The sequence below is a fragment of the Poecilia mexicana genome, unplaced genomic scaffold, assembly GCF_051168715.1.
Source record: "Poecilia mexicana isolate PSO_F unplaced genomic scaffold, ASM5116871v1 scaffold_6, whole genome shotgun sequence".
NCBI classification, from domain to species: Eukaryota; Metazoa; Chordata; class Actinopteri; order Cyprinodontiformes; family Poeciliidae; genus Poecilia; species Poecilia mexicana.
The window spans coordinates 16765799-16788938 of NW_028263375.1; the positions used below are offsets into that span (position 1 = coordinate 16765799).

The following is a 23140-nucleotide window of genomic DNA, read 5'->3' on the forward strand; positions in this document are numbered from 1 at the left end:
ACAGCAACATTGATATAAAGAGAGAGATTAATTTTCTATCTTTGGTTTTGGATGAACTTCACGTTCAAGCGGAGTTTTTGCAACAACAAGAAAACCAGGCACAAAATCAACTGAATCCAATAGATGTTTTGTCTGTTGAGCTAGAGCAAGATGGAGACAATCATTACATGTTGTCAGAGGGTGAATCTGATGATAATTATATGGCCAAAGTACAGAAACCTTCTGTCTCTTTTGAAATCAATTCTTCAGGGTCTAAGCAAAAGGGGATCTATGCTGGAAAGGCTCAAACAAGCAAGGACACAGACTATGGAGCTGCGGATAGTGAATCTGGGTCGAGTTCTCTTTCTGTGAAAGAAAGGTTTGATGAAACTTTGGAGTCTGAAGATTCAGACTATGACCGTAGGCAGATAATATCTTGGGAGCAAAACCACAACAGGCAGCAAACCTTGGACTCACAAAGATTTTTTGTACCAGAAGAAGAAGAAAAAAATCAGGCATTTCTCCTGTTGGAAAGACATTGTGATCACAGGTCGGGGTTAATAAAAGAAACAGCCAAAAAGGATTATTACAAAAGGCAATACATTAAATCACAAGGTGAGCTTTATAAGATGTTTTCAAAGTTGGAGAAATTCAATATCTGTTTTGAAAAAAACATAACTGAGTTTGAAAATGTGAGTTTAGCTTGCCTTAACCTTCAGAAGGAGATATGTAAAGTGAAGTCAGAAAAGGAGCATTATAAGAACAAACTCATTCAGTTCCATGATGAACTCTTGAGAGTGCATTCGATGTGGCAGGACTTAAAGATAGCGCTTGAAAACAAGATGTTTGAGTTTGAAAGCACAAGTCCATCTTGCAGTGCCAACAGATATTTAGGTAGCGATATTGACAGACTAAGTTCAGCCTTAGATGAGCTTCTGATTCAACTGGAAGCATCTAGGCAGAACATCGACCAGTCACAATATTCAGCAATGGCAAACAAAAAGGCAAAAGGAACATTTTCTGCTGAGTTTGAACAAAGTGAACACATGAATCGCAAATTTGTGGATTCTGAAGATAACCAATATGACGACTCTGAGGAACAGGACCTTAGTATCTCTTTCAGAAGGACTGCTTCAGATTCAGGAGTGGACAGGTTTTCAGTACAGGAGGATGTCAGTCAGAATTTTGAAGAAAACATGACTAAAAGTTCAAGTTCATCTGGAGAAGATAGCTTTGAAAAGGCAGATGAAAACATCAAATTTGTACGTAAATCTGAAGAGAAACTTCATAAGTTAGTGGTCCCAAAAGACAGGTTTTTTGAAGAGACTGACTACGAGAAGCGGAGTCTCTATTTGATTTGGGAGGACGAATATGAAGTCTCTGACACTACAGAAAGTGAGCCAGAACACATTTCTGCTTTGGAAGTTGAACTTGGTTACACTCAACGAAGCCAGGGATCTGAAATGCTGTGTGTTCCAGATGAAGTTCTCATCAATCCACTTTTGGAGAAGCAGAAAGTTTATCATCTTGAGGCAGAATTATCAAATGAAAGGAAGGAAAAGGACCATTACAAGAAGCTATACAATGAATCACAAGATGTGGCCTTGCAATTGCGAGCAGCGTTGGATAAATGCAATCTGCAGTATAAAGACAAGTCAGCAGTACCTGAAAGTTCAAGTTCATCTAGAAATGATGATGATGATGATTATGAGGATGATAATGATGATGATGATGATGACGATGATGATGATGATGAAAATGCAGAAGATAGCATAAAAGGTGTGTGGAAATCTGTAGATAAACTTAACTTTCAAGTTCAAACGATCAAACAGTTAGTTCAAAAATTTAAGAGCTTACCAGATTCAAAAGAAGTTCTTAGCATGAATTACAGTTCTTTAGAGACTGGCCTTAGAGACACATTTGATGCTTCACAACCTGCACAAGTGGAGACAACAGCTCCTGAAAGAGACCAAGAACTGACGACCAAGTTAATTTTTCTTCAACAGAGAATTTGTGATCTTGAGGCAGAGTTATCTAAAGAAAAGGATCAAAGAAATCATTACAACAAACTATACAATGAGTTGGAAGCTGAGCTCCTGAAATTGCACACAACACTGGATAAAATGAATTACAAAGAAGATAAGACAGCTGTATCTGACACTGCAAGTTCATTTGGAACTTATGGGAGTGATTTTGAGGATAAAAATGTCAAACCTGCACGGAAATCTGAATGTGCTGACAACACTGAGAAATTAGCAAAACCAAACCAAACAAATATGAAGGACACATTTCCTTTAGAGTCTGATCAGACTGTGTACAGCTCTACATTTTTGGATGCTAATCGAGGGGAACTTGATTTGCCTAACTTGCAGCACCCTAGTGACACCATGGAAGTCACGGTTCCTGAATCTGTGCCACAGGACATGACTTTTGGAACACAGAAAGAACTTGAGGATACTAACTCTGAGGACTTGACTGTGTCTGAGGACCATGGCCATCATGTGTGTGCAACAAAAGCAGAATTAACTCTTCTACTTTCCCTTCAACAAAGAAATGATAGTCTTGAGGAGGAGTTGCTTAAGGAAAAGGATGAAAAGGACTATTTCCAAAAACTATATGATGAAGCACTATCTGAGCTGTTGGAGTTGCGTGCAATGCGGGACAACTTCCTTTTGAAATCTGAAGAGACGGCAAAAACAGCCAATACATGCATGATTGTAGAAGAGCCCAAAGAAACAATTTCAAATGAAACAATTTCTTCCAAGACTGAGCACAAAGAGAACACATCTTACATGTTTATAGATCCTGACAACAATGAGCTGGTTGTGCCTACTTTACATGATTCTAGTGTTTTAGTGGAACCTGCACAACTGAAGACCTCTTCTTCTACAACTGAGGGATCTAGAGACACACGTTATATGAGCTTGGATACTCATTCTCAGCACTCTGGCACATCTTTGGACATCACATCTCTTGAATGTGATCAAGAACAGACATCCACTTCGGGCGGTGGCCTTCTGAAAGGAATGCAAGATGCAGAACGAAGCAAAGAATCTCAAATTTTGTGTCAACTAGAAGCAGAAAAAAACAAGGTACTTTCTCTCCATCAGAGAGTTTCCGCTCTTGAGACAGAGTTATCTGAAGAAAAGGACCAAAAGTACCACTACAGCAATCTATCGAATGAATTCCGTGATGAGCTCCTGAAACTGCGTGCAATACTAGAGAACAATAATCAGACATCTAAGTACAAGACAGCTGTACCTTATACTTCAAGTTCATCTGAAAGTGATGACAATGATTATGAAGACGAAAATATCAAAGAAGCGCGGAGATTTGCAGATGAACTTGAAAGTGAGGTTCAAAGCCTTTCAGAACTCAGTGAAAAAATTAAGAAATTAGCAGAACCATGTGAAGCAAATCCGAAGGGCACATTTTCTTTAGAGACGGACCAAAATCTGCGGATCTCCACAGTATTGGATGCTGAGCATGAGAACCAGGATGTGTGTACAACAGAAGCAGAAATAACTGAATTACTTTCCATTATACAACAAAATGATGATCTTGAGGAGGAGTTGCTTAAGGAGAAGGATGAAAAGGACTACTACAAAAAACTGTATGACAAAGAACATCATGAGCTGTTGGAGTTGCGTGCAATGTGGGACAACTTCCTTTTGAAATCTGAAGACATGGCAAAAACAGCCGATACGTGCATGATTGTAGAAGAGCCCAAAGAAACAATTTCAATTGAAACAATTTCTTCCGTCGTTGAGCACAAAGAGAACACATCTTACACATTTTTAGTCTCTGAAAATGATGATGTGTATTCTAGTGTTGCAGTGGAAACTCATGGTCCACAGCATGTACAACTGGAGATCTCTGCTGCTACGACTGAGGAGCCTAGAGGCACACGTTACATAAGCTTGTATCCTAATTTTCAGAACTCTGGGACATCTTTGGACATCACAGCTCCTGAATGTGATCAAGAACAGACATCCACTTTGTGCGGTGGCCCTCTGAAAGGAACACAAGATACAGAACAAAGCAAAGAATCTCAAAGTTTGTGTCGACCACCAGCTGAAGTAAGCACGGCATTTTCCCTTCACCAGATAATTTCCGAACTTAATACAGAGGTATCTAGAGAAAGGGAACAAAAGGACCACTACCACAGACTATACAATGAATCGCAAGAAGAACTCCTGAAATTGCGTGCAATACTAGACAAGACAGCTGTGCCTGACACTTCAAGTTCATCTGGAAATTATGACAGTGATTATGCAGATGAAAATATCATGGCTGCGCGGAGATTTGCAGATGAACTTGAATGTGAGGTTCAAAGCCTTTCAGAACTCACTGAAAAAATTAATAAATTAGCAGAACCATGTGAAGCAAATCTGAAGGGCACATTTTCTTTAGAGACATACCAGAGTGCACACAGCTCTACATTTTTGGATGCTAAACAAGATGATCGTGATGTACTTAATCTACAGCACCCTGATGACTCTGTGGAGACAACGGTTCCAGAGTCTGTGCCAGAGGACACCTTTTTTGCAACACCAAAGAAATTTGAGGATACTAAATCTGAGGAGTTTACTATGTACGAGGAAGAGAAATCTATAATATCTTGGGATGTTGAAGCTCCAGAATCTGACCAAGAACAGATTTCTACTTCAGAGGTTGATGTCATCCAGCAAAGACAAGATATGGAGGAAAGAATGTTTCAACATTCAACATCAGATGTAATTCAGCTTCAAATTGATTTGTCTGAACAATCTGACACAATACCATATCAAGTAATTACAACAGAAGTAATTTCTAGTGCTACACTGGTAATAAGCACTCAAGACTTTGCAGATTCTGACTTGAGTACAGCAAGTAAAAATCAAACTAAGCCTCTGGAAAAGGAAGTCTCATTTGAAATGACAACTCTAGAATGTGAGCAGGTTGAAGTGTTTATTCCTGTCAGGGAGCAACACGAGCAAAATCAAGACACAAGTTTTACAACATACAGAGATGCTGCTGTGGAAACAATAATTCTAGAAGAAGAGACAATTATCATTGAGACTGAGAATCATGATATAATAGAGTCTTCGACCTCATCTGCACAACCTGAGAACTGGGCTGAAACTGGTGAGTTAACAGAGAGTATATCGTTGGAAATCTCATTCTCAGAAACTGAGGACAACCTGTTTAACCGATTTGAGCTACACCATCGCACCTCTTCTCACTCTGATTGTTCGATTTCAGTGTGTGAGAGTGCACGTTCTTCAGACGAATTAGGACAAGATGATGAAGTTCAGGTGAACATGCAGGTCAGGCGGTGGAACACACCAGTACATCTTGGAGGTCACCAAGATGGAGGGACCGACCCTGATGAGGGTGCAGTGTCTTCTGCTGCTAGGCCTCACCTTCCAAATGTTTGGAGATCTTCAGCCTGTTTCCTGAAAAATATTTTACTGACACTTGTCTTCTCCTTTTTGGGTGCATATATATTCTATGAATATATACATGTGAGTCCCTACTTTGATGTGAGCTACAATGTCTTCTCAATATTGGAACCCTTCTGCACCTTTGAAAATGTATTACCAGTTCCTTTCTAATTTAGCCTACAAGAAAGCCAATGCATTTTACTTGGATAAACTTACAAAAGACCCCAAAGAAACTGATTTTAGACAATTACTATTCCCCAAAGAGAGACCGGGGGTCAGCCTTGCAGCCTAAGGGACGTACCAGGAGGTTTTGGAGGTCACCCAGCTGGAGAGACCCCCCAGGAGGATCTGGAGGTCATCTGGAAGGCCAGATCCAGGGTCCTGTGTTGTAAAGGTTTTTCTCCATTAGACCTCCGGGTCCTCCTGGTGGTTTTTCTCCATTAGGTAAAGTTAATTTGTCATGTCAAATGTGTATATCTGTCACAAAAGTGAGACAGATATACCCTTAAGTGCTTCATCAAAAGGGCTAATGTTCTGTACTGACTTGAATGTAGCACAGCTTGAAGGTGTCTGGTTCTGGACGGGACCTTTACTTATTAAATTGGCAAGAACCGGTTTTTCTCCAGGCACTCTGGTTTTTTCCCAAAAATCGTTCACTTTGGTTAAGTTATCCGGCCAATGTAAAATTGCCATTACTTAGGTTTAGGGTTAGGGTTTTGGGTGAAAACATAGTTGGGTTTTTCAGGATTTTCATTTTTGATGACTTTCTTTTTTATTTGTTCTCAGTTTTAGATATTTTCTATTTCTCTTGCTGCCATACTTGCTTTTCTTTAGATCAATTTTCCTTTAGCTGCTGCTTATTTAATTGTGTTTAAATCTCTCAAATGTCTTATATTTTATTTATTTTATTCAGATTCATATTGTCTGTTCTTAGTGTTTTTGATTACACTTTATTTGAAGGTGTTCATAAGACTGACAACACTGTCAAAAACATGACATAACATCTGTCATGAACATGAAGGAGTCTTTATCAATGTTTATGACAGTTGTCATGGAGTGTCATTCAGTAAATAATGAAAAAGTGACAACTTTGCCTTAAATTGTCATTATTTACAAAATCATGCAAGGTTGGCACTTTTAATGGACGTTTAATGCAACTTTTAGAGCAACTTTGCATTAAAAGTGTCATTATTTACTGAATGACACTTCATCACAACTGTCATAAAAATTCATAAAGACTCCTTCATGTTCATGACAGGTGTTATGTCATGTTTATGACAGTGTCATGTCAGTCTTATGCACAACCCTTCAAATAAAGTGTTACCGTGTTTTTTTTATCCTCCTCATGTGCTTGCTTACTTACTTACTTACTTACTTACTTAGTTCGAAAGTAACTTTACTTACTTTCTATAAGTAAAGTTTTTCACAGACATATAATCACAAAGCACTGTACAATAAAAATCAACCTTAAAACTACACAAAGCAAAAACAAACACAAGAAACACAATAAAATCATGATGTAAAAAAGCCTGAGAAAATTAAAAAACTTTTACTTGCTTTTGAAAAACCTCCACAGAGTCAGCTCCAGACAAGATGACACAAAAGCATGAACAATTTTCTCTAGGTCAATTCTGGAGACCATCCATCCATCCATCCATCCATCCATCCATCCATCCATCCATCCATCCATCCATCCATCCATCCATCCATCCATCCATCCATCCATCCATCCATCCATCCATCCATCCATCCATCCATCCATCCATCCATTTTCTTCCGCTTCATCCGGGTTTGGGTCACGGGGGCAGCAGCTTCAGAAGGGAGGCCCAGACTTCCCTCTCCCCAGCCACTTGTTCCAGCTCCTCTGTGGGAACCCCAAGGTGTTCCCAGGCCAGTTGAGAGACATATTCCCTCCAGCGTGTCCTGAGTCTTCCCTGGGGCCTCCTCCCGGTGGGATGTGCCCAGAACACCTCACCAGGGAGGCGTCCAGGAGGCATCCTGACCAGATGCCCGAGCCACCTCAACTGGCTCCTCTCGATCTGGAGGAGCAGCTGCTCTACTCTGAGTCCCTCCCGGATGACTGAGCTTCTCACCCTATCTCTAAGGGAGAGCCTAGTCACCCTGCGGAGGAAACCCATTTCGGCCGCTTGTATCTGCAATCTTGTTCTTTCGGTCATGACCCAAAGGTCAGGACCATAGATTAGGGTGGGAACGTAGATCGACCGGTAAATCGAGAGCTTCGTTTTTTGGCTCAGCTCTCTCTTCACCACGACAGACAGGTATAGCGCCCGTTTCACTTCAGATGCTGCACCAATCTGCTTGTCAATCTACCTCTCCTTTCTTCCCTCATTCGTGAACAAGATCCCGAGATATTTAAACTCCTCCACTTGGGGCAGGACAACCCCCCTGACCTGGAGAAGGCACTCTACCCTTTTCGGCTCATGATCCTCATCCCAGCCGCTTCATACTCAGCTGCGAACCGCTCCAGTGAGAGCTGTAGATCACGACCTGATGAAGCCAATAGGACCACATTATCCGCAAAAAGCAGAGATGCAATCCTAAGGCCACCAAATGGGATTCCTTCATCACCTTGGCGGAGTCCAACTCTCACCGGAAACAAGCCCAACTTACTGCCGGCAATGCGGACCAGACTCTGACACCGGTCATACAGGGCCCTGAAAGCCCGTATCAAAGGGCCCGGTACCCCGAGGGACATGGTCAAGCGCCTTCTCCAAGTCCACAAAACACATATAGACTTGTTGGGCGAACTCCCATGCCCCCTCCAGGACCCTGCTGAGGGTGTAGAGCTGGTCCAGTGTTCCACGACCAGGATGAAAACCACACTGCTCTTCCTGAATCCGAGATTCGACTATCCGACGGATCCTCCTCTCCAGGACCTGAATAGACCTTACGAGGGATGCTTAAGAGTGTGACCCCTCTGTAATTGGAGCACACCCTCTGGTCCCCCATTTTGAACAGGGGGACCACCACCCCAGTCTGCCAATCCAAGGGAACTGCCCCCGATGTCCATGCGATATTGCAGAGTCGCAACAAAACCCTGCAACATCCAGAGCCTTTAGGAACTCTGGGCGAATCTCATCCACCCCCGGGGCCCTGCCACCGAGGAGCATTTAAACCACCTCGGCAACTTCGTCCCCTGAGATTGGAGAGCCCAACCCAGAGTCCCCAGGCTCAGCTTCCTCAATGGAAGGCATGTTGGTGGGATTGAGGAGGACTTTGAAGTATTCCACCCACCAGCGCACAACGTCCCGAGTTGAGGTCAGCAGCACACCATCCCTAATATAAACAGTGTTGATGCTGCACTGCTTCCCCCTCCTGAGACGTCGGATGGTGGACCAGAATCGCCTCAAAGGCGTGGGGTAAATCTTCCTCCACGGCCTCTCCAAACTCCTCCCACGCCCGAGTTTTTGCCTCAGCGACCACCCGAGCTGCATGCCGGTTCGCCTGCCGGTAACCATCAGCTGCTTCTGGACAAAAAGGCCCGTGGGACTCCAGGCTCTGGAGACCAAATGTGTTATTTTAGCAATGTTTTTTAGGTAACACCTTATTTGAAAGGGTGTGCATAAGCAACTTTTTGTCAAAAGAGTCATTATTTACAAAAAACAGTCATAAACATTCATAAAGACTTCTCCATGTTCATAAAAAGTGCTATGTCGTATTTATGACAGTGTCATGTCAGTCTTATGCACACCACTTTAAGTAAAGTATTACCGTTTCTTAAATGAAAGAAACAAGAACGGGAAACAGTCTTAATGTGTGACTTGAAGCCAAATGATGAGCCACATGTGACAGATGTTTTTTTCGCCTTTGATTTAGCTACCGGCCAGAAGGATGCAATTATCTGGCTGATATTTTGATGCAAGTGACTCAGAGCAATAATCGTAGTTGCTGTCTTACTGGTGTTTAGAACCACAAAGTTACTGGAGAGCCAGTCACTGACACAGGACAAACAATATTTTCCTGTTATTTTCCCCAACTTCCTGTCATCCACATCAGCTCTTATTGTTATTTTGCCTTGTGCCTTTTTGTAAGTTGTATCCTTTTATTTAAGATACCATTATTATTTAATTTCGCCTGTGACATTTTGCATATTTGTTCCTTCTGCAAACATTACACCCTTGGAGGGTCACCAATTCATCATAAGGCAACAGAGACACACAGGACAAACAAAGCGCGCCAAGAATTTCCACTTCAACCACTTCTTCTTTCCAACCGCTAGAGGGCAGACACGTCGAGGTGTTTCTCTTTCAGTCCTATTGATAAACTATTTTCTGTTTGCCAAACCTAAACTATGATTGCAAATGCAGAATATAAAATAATCTCTTCTGTAAAAAGAAGAGGTTATCTAAAATCAATAATTTTAGATTATTTAATTAATAATTTAAAGATATTTATGATACAAGTGTGTTTGTGTAAAACCTTGAACATTAAATTTAAAAAGGCAGATGAAAAATATCAAATTGGTTCATGAATTATCAGAAAGAACTATTATGCTTCAGAAAAAAAGCCTTTTTTTGTATAAAGTGCTCAGTTTCCTGTTATCCAGTGGAGAAGATTACCAGCTGCACATTCAACGATTACTATGATAGATCCCACCTTTTAATGCTCAAAGCACATCATCCAGTCTGCTAATTCAATTTTAAAATTATATTTTTTGATTTTTAAAGGCTTTTTATTGAACAATCTGCAATTAAGAATATTTTTGAAGCAGGGATGGTTTTGACGTCTTTTAGTGCCCATCAGTCTAAGATGTGTTTGTGTAATATTCACAGCTTCATGTCCACTCTAATGGACTCTGTCATCTCATCATTATCAGAAAATGTGTGTGTTGAAACATTTGAAACATAAACACATTTTCATCATAAGCATTTTATAACTATTAAAAGACGGCACACACAGAGGGGTTGTCCTGGATTTTGAAGGCTCTGTCTTTGGTTCCACGCTCACCCGTTCTGCTTCACAGCAGTCCTCTCCTCTGCATGTCAGGCTTATGCATATTTCATTTGCCCGTCTTCGGGGCAGCTATCAAATGAATCAAGCTGGATGGATAGAGGTGGAGCTGCGTAGCTGATGAAGAGGATGATGTGTGAAAGCGAGGGGCTGGGTTTGGGGATAACCACTAACACCTGCCCCCTCCTCTCCAGGAATGAATGGGTTATGAGATGAGAGGAGATCTGGACGATTTATTCTCTTCAGCTGCGGAGAAGAACGGGGCCACAATGTCTCGGGACTAAAACCTGGATTCCACGCCTCTAGTTTGCTGCTCCTTTGTTCAAAATCACTCCTCAATGGATCTTTTAAGGACGCATACATTTCTGATTCTGTTGCGTTTAGGACATTGAGGCACACTTTTGACATCACACCCGTCCACTTTCCTCTTCTGCACGGATCCAAAAGTTGGAAAAGTCCTCATCATCACTTTGGGACCCTTTAGCACCACAGGTGTCAATCCCAAGTGGTACACGGTGGAGGAGGATGACAAGTGGCATCTAGTGGATACTTTTTTCTCGTTTTCTTTATAAGAACTTCTGAGCGACTAGGATTTTGTTTTCTGATAAAAGGAAAAAAACATAACAGGAAAAATGCCTTTTGATTTTGCAGGTTTGAAAAATCAGGTGCTAAAACCTGGGAAGGAGGAGGTCAAGAATACTGTGGGGGATTCTTTAGGAAAGCTGCAGAGGTGAGAGGGTTAATTTGTATGGAAACTTGCAGAAATGAAGCCTTGTGGCTGCAGAAATGGTGCTGATGAGGATCAACCTCGAGGGTGAACACGTAACATCTTCTGCTATAAGAAATCCTGGTGATAAAGAAATATCTGATTCTATTCTTTGCTGAGTGATGCCAGTGATGTAATCACAGGTTTTATTTTTAGGCAAGTAATGCATATTTTACATCTAATACATTTTTAACAGAAGAATGTGTCAGCGGCGGAGAAGCTTAGAAACATATTCAGACGACTGTCATTACTTTAAGAGATAAAGTGGAGGGTTATAAAGACAACAGAAATAGAACTACCAGAAGCACAGATACCGGAAAGAAAATAAAGGCAACATCATTATGAAAATAGAAGACATTTATGAACAATGTGATGACAGACATGTTTAGTGTGGGTGTTGGCTTAGCATTTATTCAAGACATAATTATAATAATATCGTCATAAGAAGATAATGGAAAAAAAAGAGAGGTAAAACCTAACAGAATTACTACCAACACTTATATTTCCACTACCACAATTAATAATAATACTAATAACAGTAGCAATATTTATTTATTTGTTCTCAGTTTATGATGATTATTATAATTATTAAGATTATTTTGTCATTTTTACTATACTTCTCCTAATTTCTGACTGAAATATCAGATCCTGGACCTGGAGGGAGTGACTTAATTTCAGCAAAAATGGGCACAATAAAGGCAAACCCCCCCAACAACGACAAGAAAACAGTAATTCAGATAAATAAATAGAATAGAGTAGAAATATCCTTTGTTGTCCCAGAATGTGAAAAGAAATTCTGTGCAACAGCAGCAAAGTAACAGGCAAAAAAAGCAGACAGACTAACACAAAGATATAACATACAAAATATAAAACAGAATAAAGAATATAATACTTTACACTAAGGGCAAAATTTCAACATACAGTGTAGTTATAAAAAAAAGTGAAATGGAGATGATTAATTTAAAATTATTTTTACAAAATGCGCATGTCTCTTTGAGCATTGAAGAGACAGACTATCTACAATTAATGCCAATAAAAAAAACAAACTCTGCAGCAAGAAAATTGAAGATGTGAAAAGAAATGTTACAATTCATCAAAGCTTATTCTTCCCTCTCTTAAATTTGTGCAGGAGAAAAATTGTGCAAATTTCAGGAGCCCTTTGCACAGTGGTGGTGCCTCTGGTCGCTTGGTAATATGAGAGGCAGGTTGATTCAGGTGGCGGAATAGATGCAAAGAATGAGAAACCTTACAGAAATCTGATGACAGCAGATCACTGATCTTTATCCTTGTCTTTGCTGCTGATTTTTGCTAACACACTACTATATAAATAACAGTGTGAAATGAAATGGAGCAAGCTGAACAGATTGCCATTCCCTTTTGCTCTTTAGGAAAATGGACGGTAGTAATGTTGAGGATGAGGAAAACATTGAACTGACAGAGGATGGACGGCCAGTGGCGTCTGCGCCACTTCCTGCCCCCCTGCTGGACTGCAGCTGCGGCGGTCTGCCCAAGCGCTACATCATCGCCATCCTCAGCGGCCTGGGCTTCTGCATCTCCTTTGGCATCCGATGCAACCTGGGTGTGGCCATTGTAGAGATGGTGAACAACAACACAATCTATGTCAACGGGACACGAGTGATTCAGGTAGATTGAGACCTAACAAGCTAAGTGAATACTGTTCTGTTTTTACTCTTTGGCATTAAAGGTTTTAAGATATACAAGTCTCAGTGAATTGCATCTTGAAAAAGATTATTTACTTTTGAAATTCATTTAAAAATAAATAAATAAATAAATAAACTTATGAGTATGTCCATTTCAATAAATTAGATTATCACCAAAGAATTTATTTATTACATTAATTCAATTCCAAACACGAAACCTGTATATTTAGTGACTCCCTGGATTAGGGCGTGCTTTTGCTGCTGCTGCTGCAAAGCTAATTAAAAAGCAGAAAGCCAAATGAGATAAAATGGACGACATTTCTGCATTAAACATGTACGGCAGTGTGCAGTGGCTCCAACGCCTTATTCATCACATGCAGAAAATCAAGAAAACTCTTGCTGGTGTTGGTGTACGTGAAACCAACATCTTCACTATTGCTAGACAACAAATCTAATATTTGTTGTCTAGAAACCTAAAATTAAGAAATCTAAAATTTCTCCGTCTGCAGTTAAGTTGAGTTTGGACTTAATAAAAGACAGCAGACAAACACCAGCAGATCACAGATTTTGTAAACTTCACACCAGACCTGAAGTCTCCCCACTCTTCCTTACAGACCATGGGACCTTGATTTCCAAATAAAATGCCAAAATCATTTGTGACATCTGAAAGCAGGACTTTGGAACACTGGATAACTTCCCGGTCCTTTTTGGTAACGACCTTGCACGAGGAATGTGTCAGTGGCATCCCACGACCGTATCTTGGTGTAATGGCTCTGCAATCTCTTACTCCAGCTGGAAACTCTTGGTTGGACTTTACTTCACAATTATCACACAAGCTTATGTTTATCATAGGTGCTGGTGACCCCTCTCCCCCCCTTTTCTTTTTTACCACACTTTTGTCCTTCAACTTTACTTTCCATTATGCTTGCACACAGCCAGTTTCTTTTACAAAGACATTATGTAACTTTCCCTCTTTGTGGATGGTCGTAATGACAATCTACTATGTACAGTATAACCTTAAATGGTCTTAACATAATTATTTGTGGAGAAAGCAAATTTTATGTTTTCATTAGCTGTAAGGCCTAATCATCAAGATTAACAAAAAATAATAATAACAATGATTCAATATATTCCGTAAAATTTTAGTAATTTCAAGTCAGACATTCACTTCCCACAAAGCATATTTTCAAATAAAAAGGAAATGTAATTTTTTTTTTTTTTTTTTGTTAGAAAATGTATTATTGAGTGTTCTTTTGTGCCTTGCATGGAGTCATATTAAATTCACATACAATTCATTATAAAAACAAGGGTTTTTAAATCTTATTTTGGACTACGAAATATTGCTTTTGTTTCAGGCACAGTCGTAACACACTTATAGTCAATGTTCACTTATTTTCATCATACATTCTGAAAGGAATTCAGATTAGTTACCAACATGCGATAATCAAGGGAAGGACTCTGTATTTTATTTTATTTTATTCCCCAGAATATTAACATTTTCATCTAATTTAATTTATTAATTCCATTTCAGAAAGCTCAGTTTAACTGGGACCCAGAGACCGTGGGGCTGATCCACGGATCCTTCTTTTGGGGCTACATCGTCACTCAGATCCCAGGCGGATTCATCTCCAACAAGCTGTCTGCCAACAGGTTGGGGTGCTGTCAGTGTAGCTGGTGTTACTGGAAACCCAGCGTTAGCAGTAGAGATGCACTTTTTCTCAAGGATAAACTGAGTGTCACCCTGATTATTATCAAATAAGAAGCATTAAGTAAATAAGTAAGAGAATTAGAATTAGGGAGCGCTCTTCTTCTGCTCATGCGGTTTAAAGGGTTAAAACTGTTTGGCGCGGTGAGCATCACCGATGGAGCAGATAACAATCCTGTAATAAAAGCTTCACAGGAAAAAAGGACACGCCACTGACAGAGTTAATAATGAAAGATCCTGCTTCTGATTTCCTTCTGAAACAGCAGCAGCTGGAATATTACAAGTGTCACTTACATGCTGCTTTGGAAAAAAAAAAACAAAAAGAAAAAAACAAAAAACAGAGGAAGGGGATTTTGGGTATGAGGGTGCATGGCAGCACTGTGGAAGTGAAGCAGAAACTTGTGGGCTGAATGGGATGTCTTTTTATCTCATTCAGTGAATGACAGAGGCGTCAGATATGTCAGGCTGTAAGGTTGACGGAGACACTTTGACAGACAGATTCAGAGATGTGGTGCTTTATTAGTCTACTGCAACTTACAGACACACACACACACACACACGCACACGCACACACACACACACACACACACACACACGCACACACACACACACGCACACACACACACACACATACACACTCACACACAGTGTTTGTCAAGCTTTCACCAGCTGCCTAAAGATTTGGTCAAAATTACAAATATAGGTACAGCTGAATAAATTAGAAAATTATTTAAACAATCATTTATTCCAGTAATAAAATTCCAAATATCCATCATGTGCAGCATATTAAATTTTGAGTGTCTTTTTCTAGCTGATTGTAGCTAGTTGAAACATATATGTTTCTATTTATGCTACGTTGGAGCAACAGAAAAGGATTTTTGATACAGAAATGTTATAGCAACATTATATCCTGCACAATCCTAGGGACAACATCTGACTTGCTGACAAGTCACATGTCGAACAAAGGGAATCTGAAGAAAAGATAGCTAAAGCCAATCTCCTGGAAATACCTCTGGATTCTGGCATGACTTTTAATGTTATATATATATACAACCTTTATTTAACCAGAAATGTCTCATTGAGACTAAAAATCTCTTTTTGAAAGGAAGAAAAAATATTTAAAAAAAAAACAAATACAGACATAAAAGTAGAAATAAGTCTAATATAAAGCTTGATATTAATCAAAACATTTACAAAAAACCTTATTTACTAACTGATTAAGAGTGGCCTTAAATACATTAAAGGAGACAATTTCTTTCAGCTTTCAGTCTTTCTGCAATTGACTCCTGTCTGAGGGAGCAGCAAACTGGAAAGCATTTTTTTTTTTTTGCAAAGATCAGTACAAACCGAACAATTAATAAAATGAAATCACATGAGCGCAGAAAATGAACACCTGCAAGTATTCTAAGGGACAAGAGATGCAGTCCCAAAGCAGTCCAACAGAGGCACTAAATCTGCGATGAAGTGATAAAATCTTGATTAACAAGATTTAATTTTGAAATAAGAACTTAGCTTCAGCTTCATCTTTTTTACAAGCTGTTGAAGGTTGAGAACAAAGCCCGGAGAATAATCAATTATGAAACCTAAATATTAAAAAAAAAAAAGGCTCAGTGAAGGTTTATTTCTCCATGAATTTTCATTGAAACATTTCAATGGAGTCTGTACCGATTCATTGACGACCCTTGTTTTCTTCACAGGGTGTTTGGGGCTGCCATTTTTCTAACATCGGCGCTTAACATGTTCATCCCATCAGCTGCCAGGGTGCACTACGGCTGCGTCATGTTTGTACGCATCTTGCAGGGGTTAGTGGAGGTAAGGAAGGAAAATTGTCAGCTCATAGAAAATTAGCAAATTAATTTAGGTTCCTAGAGGAAGAGAGAGAGATGAATGATAAGGCAGGTCACCCTCTACCATGCACTGATTAAGCGTGAACCTGGAAAAATAATCCTAGATTTGTGTTCGAGTGACACATCGTCTTTCCTTGTACGCCTTAGTGATGGGTGTTTTCATTTTCTAGTTTTGCTCTAAGTATACTATACTTTCGCGGACCACATCTATCGCCGCATAGCTGTTTCTGTGGTCCCTCTGAGGTTTACAGAACCACAGAAGTAGAATTTCAAGATAACATTTGTGTGCCTAAAGATTATTTTATCAGTCAAATCAAAACAGTTTTTATTTAGGGCCAAATTACATCAACATGACAAGATGTACAAGTAAAAACTACCTCTGTAAATTGTTTTATCTATACTTTCTGCCATAACCAGGCCTTCGAGGTCATTTATGATCTGTGAAAATGTGTTGGATACAATCGGCTCTAGGGCGTTGGAGTGGAATCATCTGATTGTCAAATGTTGGAGTCATTAAGAGCAACGTGACAGAAAAATGCCAGAAAAGTTGGTATTTTTTTAGTTGGTGTTAATTCCTTGGTTTCCAAAGTAGGAGAGCTAGATGTTTTACATCATCCTCAACTTTTATATCCAATTTTTGTCTTTAGCTACACCTTTTCTGAAAGAATGATCATCTACGAATAGTTGTGCTTCCCCCCAAAAATCAGTCTAACTCTAGAATGATCTTTGTCATTCTGCACCCTGCTCCCTTTAGGGGGTCACCTACCCAGCATGTCACGGGATGTGGTCCAAGTGGGCTCCGCCTCTCGAACGTAGTCGACTGGCGACCACATCATTCTGCGGTGAGTCACGTCTCTCCTTTCTTTAATCTGACAAACGCGCTGAGCTTTTTTACCTTTCCAAACATCTTTGATGCAACCTCCTCGCAAGTCACAGGGAGAACGGCAAGTAAATAGATATGAGTGAGCTTGCTTTGCTTTGCAGATGCTGACCCGTGCTGCCTCTGTTGAAATTTGAATAACAGTGTCGCACTTTAAATTGGTACCATGACAACCCGTGCATCAAAACCCTCTTGACATTGTCTGTAAATGAACACAGCTCACCTGTGTAAACTGAAGGAGCTTCCCTGTCCATTCACCTAAATGAAGTGTCACACTGCTTAATGTCCAAAAACCCTCTCAGCGTTGCTGCTCTATAGAAATCAGCCGTGCTCACGAAGGCGTCCGACTGCAGAAAACAGGCTGAAACACCCTCTCAGTAAGGGCAGCACTAATGGCTCGTTTTGACGGTGTTTGCTCAATGACTCTAATGCATGTCTTTGATTTGACTATGGTCATTAAGACACATTTGAACTCCCCAGTGTTGGTGTCTTGTATAGTAATCCTGCAAAAAAAAAAAACAACAACAAAAAAACCATAACCAAGATAAAACATGTTTTATGATGACTATCGCTAAGATGTGATGACTGACAGTGACGTTTGATGTCATCAGGTTCCTACGCCGGAGCGGTAATCGCCATGCCTTTAGCTGGAGTTCTGGTGCAGTATGTCGGCTGGTCTTCAGTCTTCTACCTTTACGGTGAGGAACAACATAACAGACACAAAATTCCCACAACCTACTTCATTTACACGTTTTAAGTCGTAGTAAAACAAGTAAAACAAAAATTTCGGTCTAATATTATTGGCACATTTTCAGTTCAGAAACATTTTCCGTGAACAGTATGTGTGGTGGGAGACCAACACAGCACACCATGCTAACCACCCTATCCAATGGTCTTACATGGTGGCGGCAGTATCATGCTTTGGGTTTTCTTCAGCAAGTCCCTCTAGGGATAAGCATGTTGGATAATGGATGGATGGATATTAACACTTGATTGTTATGGACTTCTGTTGTAGCCCAGTAAAAGTATTAATTAGATGCAAAGCATTGATTTGAAACAAAAGTATCAAGGCAGTTTGCAAAACAAACAAATCCAGTTTATGCAAATTCAGTCCAGAATTCAGATTCAAAGTCATTTACATACACATGTGGATCCTATTTATAACACAATGCCATTAAGTTTGGATTATTTTACCAATTCTTGAAAAGTCTTTACCAATAAAACTTCAAGTCATTGACTTTGCAGCAGTCTCTCATTTAAAGCAAAGCATGTAGTGTCACTGGAGAGCAGAGCGATGCCAAGAAAAAACAAACAAAACACAAAGCTGTCTCATTATTAGGCTGGGGTAATGTTTGGTTTATAAGTTTAATAGCCTCGCTAGAAAATACACAAGGCCTGTTTAGCAGAAGGAAAATATACGGCTTAATTTCACGTAAGGTCCTTTTCATAATCTGTGTGCGACACGTTGCTCCCTGCTAGTTGTACTCTGTCTGGTTTTTGCACCTGTGCTTTTATCTAAAACGCTTCGAGGTTTGATTAAAATGATTAACACTCACACGAAAGCCGTACCTTCGCCAGCGTATTTTAATAAAAAGCCACTCTGATTTCACCGCGATACGATCTCATGATTTATTGATGTAAATTAGCATTTTCCTGTCCTACCCCTGTGACTCATGCTGGGACTATTTTTAATAACGGAAATTCCTGTGATCCAGAGAGGGCGTGTGCTGGGGTTTAATTAATTTGTCCTACGCTCACTCATTCATGCTTTTATAAAGAAAAGCTCCACAGATAACCACAGCGTGGATGTAATCTGCTCTTGTCTCGTTTGAAGGGGTGTTTGGGATCCTGTGGTATATCCTGTGGCTCCTCCTGGCTTATGGGAGTCCCGCTCAACATCCCACGATCACACAGGAGGAGAAGATGTACATCGAGGCTGCCATCGGCGAAACAGCCAACCAACTGAGCGCTGCAGAGGTGTGCATACTTAATAAACTCTGGATTTCAGGCTTTGTTTTAAACCTACTCACACGTTTGACCTTCGACAGAAATTCAAGACCCCGTGGCGTCGTTTCTTTACCTCCATGCCGGTCTATGCTATCATTGTGGCAAACTTCTGCCGCAGCTGGACCTTCTACCTGCTCCTTATCAGCCAGCCAGCATACTTTGAGGAAGTGTTCGGCTTCCCCATCAGCAAGGTTAGCCTCATGGACAGAGTTGTCAGTTTTAAGAGTAAAAACTGATCCTGTAGTGGCATCAAGAAGTACTCAAATCCTTCTGAAAATTAGGTTACATGTCATTTGTCAACAAATCTGACCAAATGTTTCCCGTTTTAGTTCAAATAACCAAAATTATTTCTCTATGGTTTTCTTCAATGTCCTCTTTCCTAACTGTTTGACAAAATGTTGCTGCCCTCCTTTTTCGAATGAACATTTCTTGCTTTTGGGATGCAAGAAATGTATCAGAATCAGCACTCAGTATCACCTAAATAAACATAATTGATTTATGTATGTATGGGTGTTTTTAATCTGTTATTTAATGTGTTACTTCTTATTTTATGTGTACAGGTGGGGATCTTGTCTGCCGTCCCCCACATGGTGATGACAATCATCGTCCCTATCGGAGGGCAATTGGCGGATTTCTTACGAAGTAAAAAAATTATGTCAACAACAAATGTGAGGAAGCTCATGAACTGTGGAGGTACGCTGATGCAACCATTCCTCAAATATTATTGATTTAATACGAACCACTTATTTGGAAATTAAACGTACCTTTAAAGAATCCCTTCCAAATGATTCACATTCTCTGGTCAGAGAAAGTTCATTAATTCATTTCTCTGATTAAGCTGGATAATAATAATAATAATAATAATAATAATAATAATAATAATAATAATAATAATAATAATAATAATAATAATAATAATCCCTTTACATTGGCTAATTTTTGTTTGTTTTTTTGTTTCAGGTTTTGGTATGGAGGCCACACTTCTGCTGGTGGTTGGATTTTCTCACACGCGAGGAGTCGCCATTTCCTTCCTCGTGCTGGCTGTAGGCTTCAGCGGATTTGCCATTTCAGGTTCTTAAGACCTCAGATTTGACTTTATTCAAAAACTGGAACAGGGCGAAAATGCGCAGTGAACAGGATTTGCACGAGAACCTTTGGAATTTTCTTGTGTTTGTGTTAATTTCACTTAAAATGTATTTATGCTGTGTTCTCAGGTTTTAATGTCAACCATTTGGATATTGCTCCTCGTTATGCAAGCATCTTGATGGGCATTTCCAATGGAGTTGGAACGCTGTCTGGGATGGTGTGCCCCCTTATTGTTGGAGCTTTGACTAAAAACAAGGTAAAAAAAAAATCTCTAGATAATGCAGTGCTGTAAGAAAGTATTCAGTCTCTTACACATGACTTTTGTTTTTGTGTTTTTGTCACACTTAAATCTTTTACATTATTTAAAAGTTAATATCAGACAAAAATAAATTGAGTTTTCAAAAACAGTTTTCAAATTATTGTTATGAAAAAAAAATCTACTTCATTTTGGTTATTTGGAGCCATGCTGGTATACTTTATGGGAAAATCCAAGTGCGTTTGTATTGTGTAAAAGTTAAGAATCTATAATAATTAAAAATAATTAAAAACGATTAAAATTGCTGACTCTTTCTATTGTGGGAAGTTAGCAAGTCTGTCAAATAAGAGGGCAGTAGAAACTGCAAAAGGAAAATGAAAGTTTTAAAAAGATAATTTTATAAACTGTTCAATGTTTTTTTTCTTCAGAGATCAAATTTGGCAACATGTTTTGTGGTTTTAAAGTAATATACATTATTGCTTGAGCCCCATGTAAGTTTTATATTATGAAACAGCCACAAAATGTCCCAGAAATTGATGTTTGTGGATTTGTTTTGTAACATTTATTTGATCAATCCCTATATTATCTCTGTGTAACCTCGCAGCTATCCTAAGCTTTTATCTTTAATTTAACTTACTGTTACGTTTGTTACAATTGTTACGTGCAATTTGTGAATTTATAGCCTAATCTCAGTATTTCCTCTGTGAGAGATCAGTGAACCTTCCTCTTCCGTCTTTCCACAGACTCGTTTGGAGTGGCAGCATGTCTTCATCATCGCCTCCATGGTGCATTACACAGGAGTCATCTTCTATGCTATCTTTGCATCAGGGGAGCAGCAGGACTGGGCCAACCCCGAGAGCCTGAGCGAGGATAAATGCGGCATTATCGATGAGGACGAGCTGGCGGAGGAGTCGGAACTTGCCAACGACGGCGGCCTGACTTTCAAAAAGAGCTACGGAACGACAGACAATTCATACGGTCAAAAACAGGGATGGAAAAAGAAGAGAGGGGTCACCATGGAGGGGGAGGAGGAACACTATGGTAACGGGGACTACCAGGATGGGTACCAGTGAGACAGCATGCGGATTACAATTAAAGGACTTCCAGAACCCTCGGATGAAACTGAAGGTCTGATTTCACACCGGAGGACGAGTTCAAGGGAAACAACAGGAGCTGCAGCATCAAAAGCAGCCGAAGGCAGACTTTTTCAGCTTTCAGTGAAGAATGTGCAATAGTGTCAGACCTCCTGTAATTTCTGAATATTTTGTTTCCAGAAAGCCAGACAATATGTTAGCTGACAACAACCACAGAACAAGAGATTGTCACTTGTTGATTTATACTAACATTCACAGTCTGGCTCCTTGGAAGCAAAATATAAAGAAATGAGGGTTGACTTATGTTTTGCACAGTACTTTGGTTACCTGATATGTACTAAAATGTAAAAGCAAATATTTGACATTATTTTAAATTAGAGAGCCACTGGAAAAACAGAATGTGTCTATGACAAAAAAAAAAAAAATGCAACTAAGTTACATATTTAACATCTGTTTTGTACAATCCAGCACCATAGTGAAGACACATGAGCAACACATATCAACTTCCAAACCAATCTTTTGTTTTCCAAACCAATCTTTTGTTTTCCTGTAGGTGACGCTGATTGCAGTTTATGTTAGTCCATGTGGACAGTCCATGAGGTGTTTTGTGTCAGCTATGCAACCTGAAAAAAAAACCTGAAGGAATGTAAAGATTAGACCTCAGCCGTTATGGTGTCAGTCCTATTAGGGTTTCCAGTGTATATCTGCTGTTGGTGAATGGTTGCACTGTGTTACTGCTTTGCTTCTTTGAGCAGGTTTTAGTTCACCATATGCTCGGAAATCATCTTTAAATCAGAGTTATTATTTACGGAGCTTTAGGCTCCATATTTTAATTGGACAAAATGAATGTTGAATGTTTGTTTTTTTTCTCCCCCTTTTCGTCTACATGGAGATCCGGTTAGAAACAGTAACAGAATATTTTTGCTATAATCACAGAAGAATGTGTAAAATACTCAACAAAGAAAATGTGCTGTAAGTTTTAACTTTATAGGCCTGATTTGCACACAAACACGTCTGGTGTAAAAACAAATAACTGCATTATTGAAGATTATTGAGATGGTTTATGGATTACACCATGGAAGGCTTTAAGGTTCTGGATTAAGAGATCATGTTTATGTGAATGATGAACATTTTTTTGTTCCTTTGTGAAATCATGAAACTTAAAAAAGACTTTATAAAATGACTAATTGCTTGGTTATTGAAATGGAAACTGAATCGAAAGTTTACCTATTAATCAATATCTTCAGTTATAATTCATTGCGCTGAATTTAAGGATGGCATTCACTGCCCTTTGCATATTGTTCTCCACCTCCAAACAGGACTCTTAGAATAAAAGCCTTAAAAGTAGCAAGCTCTTGCTACTGTTATTATTAAAGTGCCTATCTGTGCAATCATAAAGAGGCTGCACAAGTGTATTTTTCATGGGATGTGTGCAAGGAGACAATCTTTAGTCTCTAAGAAA

General features: G+C 39.5%; 1 protein-coding gene across 1 annotated transcript; it reads left to right on the forward strand.

Annotated features, from left to right (window-relative positions):
* Positions 1–10891: 10891 nt before the first annotated feature.
* slc17a8 (solute carrier family 17 member 8) lies at positions 10892–22861 on the forward strand. Its single transcript, XM_014984070.2, has 12 exons — positions 10892–11106; positions 12531–12786; positions 14335–14453; positions 16206–16320; positions 17110–17197; positions 17847–17933; positions 19070–19212; positions 19284–19433; positions 19803–19935; positions 20203–20313; positions 20457–20584; positions 21328–22861. The coding sequence occupies exons 1-12, from the start codon at positions 11009–11011 to the stop codon at positions 21655–21657; spliced, it is 1758 nt and encodes a 585-aa protein (XP_014839556.2). The 5' UTR covers positions 10892–11008; the 3' UTR covers positions 21658–22861.
* The last annotated feature ends 279 nt before the right edge of the window (positions 22862–23140 follow it).

Bases quoted from the DNA above. Each gene is read 5' to 3' on its own strand.
- slc17a8 (XM_014984070.2), top strand. From the start codon at position 11,009: ATGCCTTTTGATTTTGCAGGTTTGAAAAATCAGGTGCTAAAACCTGGG. The intron at 12,787-14,334 runs GTAGATTGAGAC...ATTCCATTTCAG, and splicing joins ACGGGACACGAGTGATTCAG to AAAGCTCAGTTTAACTGGGA. The intron at 17,934-19,069 runs GTGAGGAACAAC...TCTCGTTTGAAG, and splicing joins TTCAGTCTTCTACCTTTACG to GGGTGTTTGGGATCCTGTGG.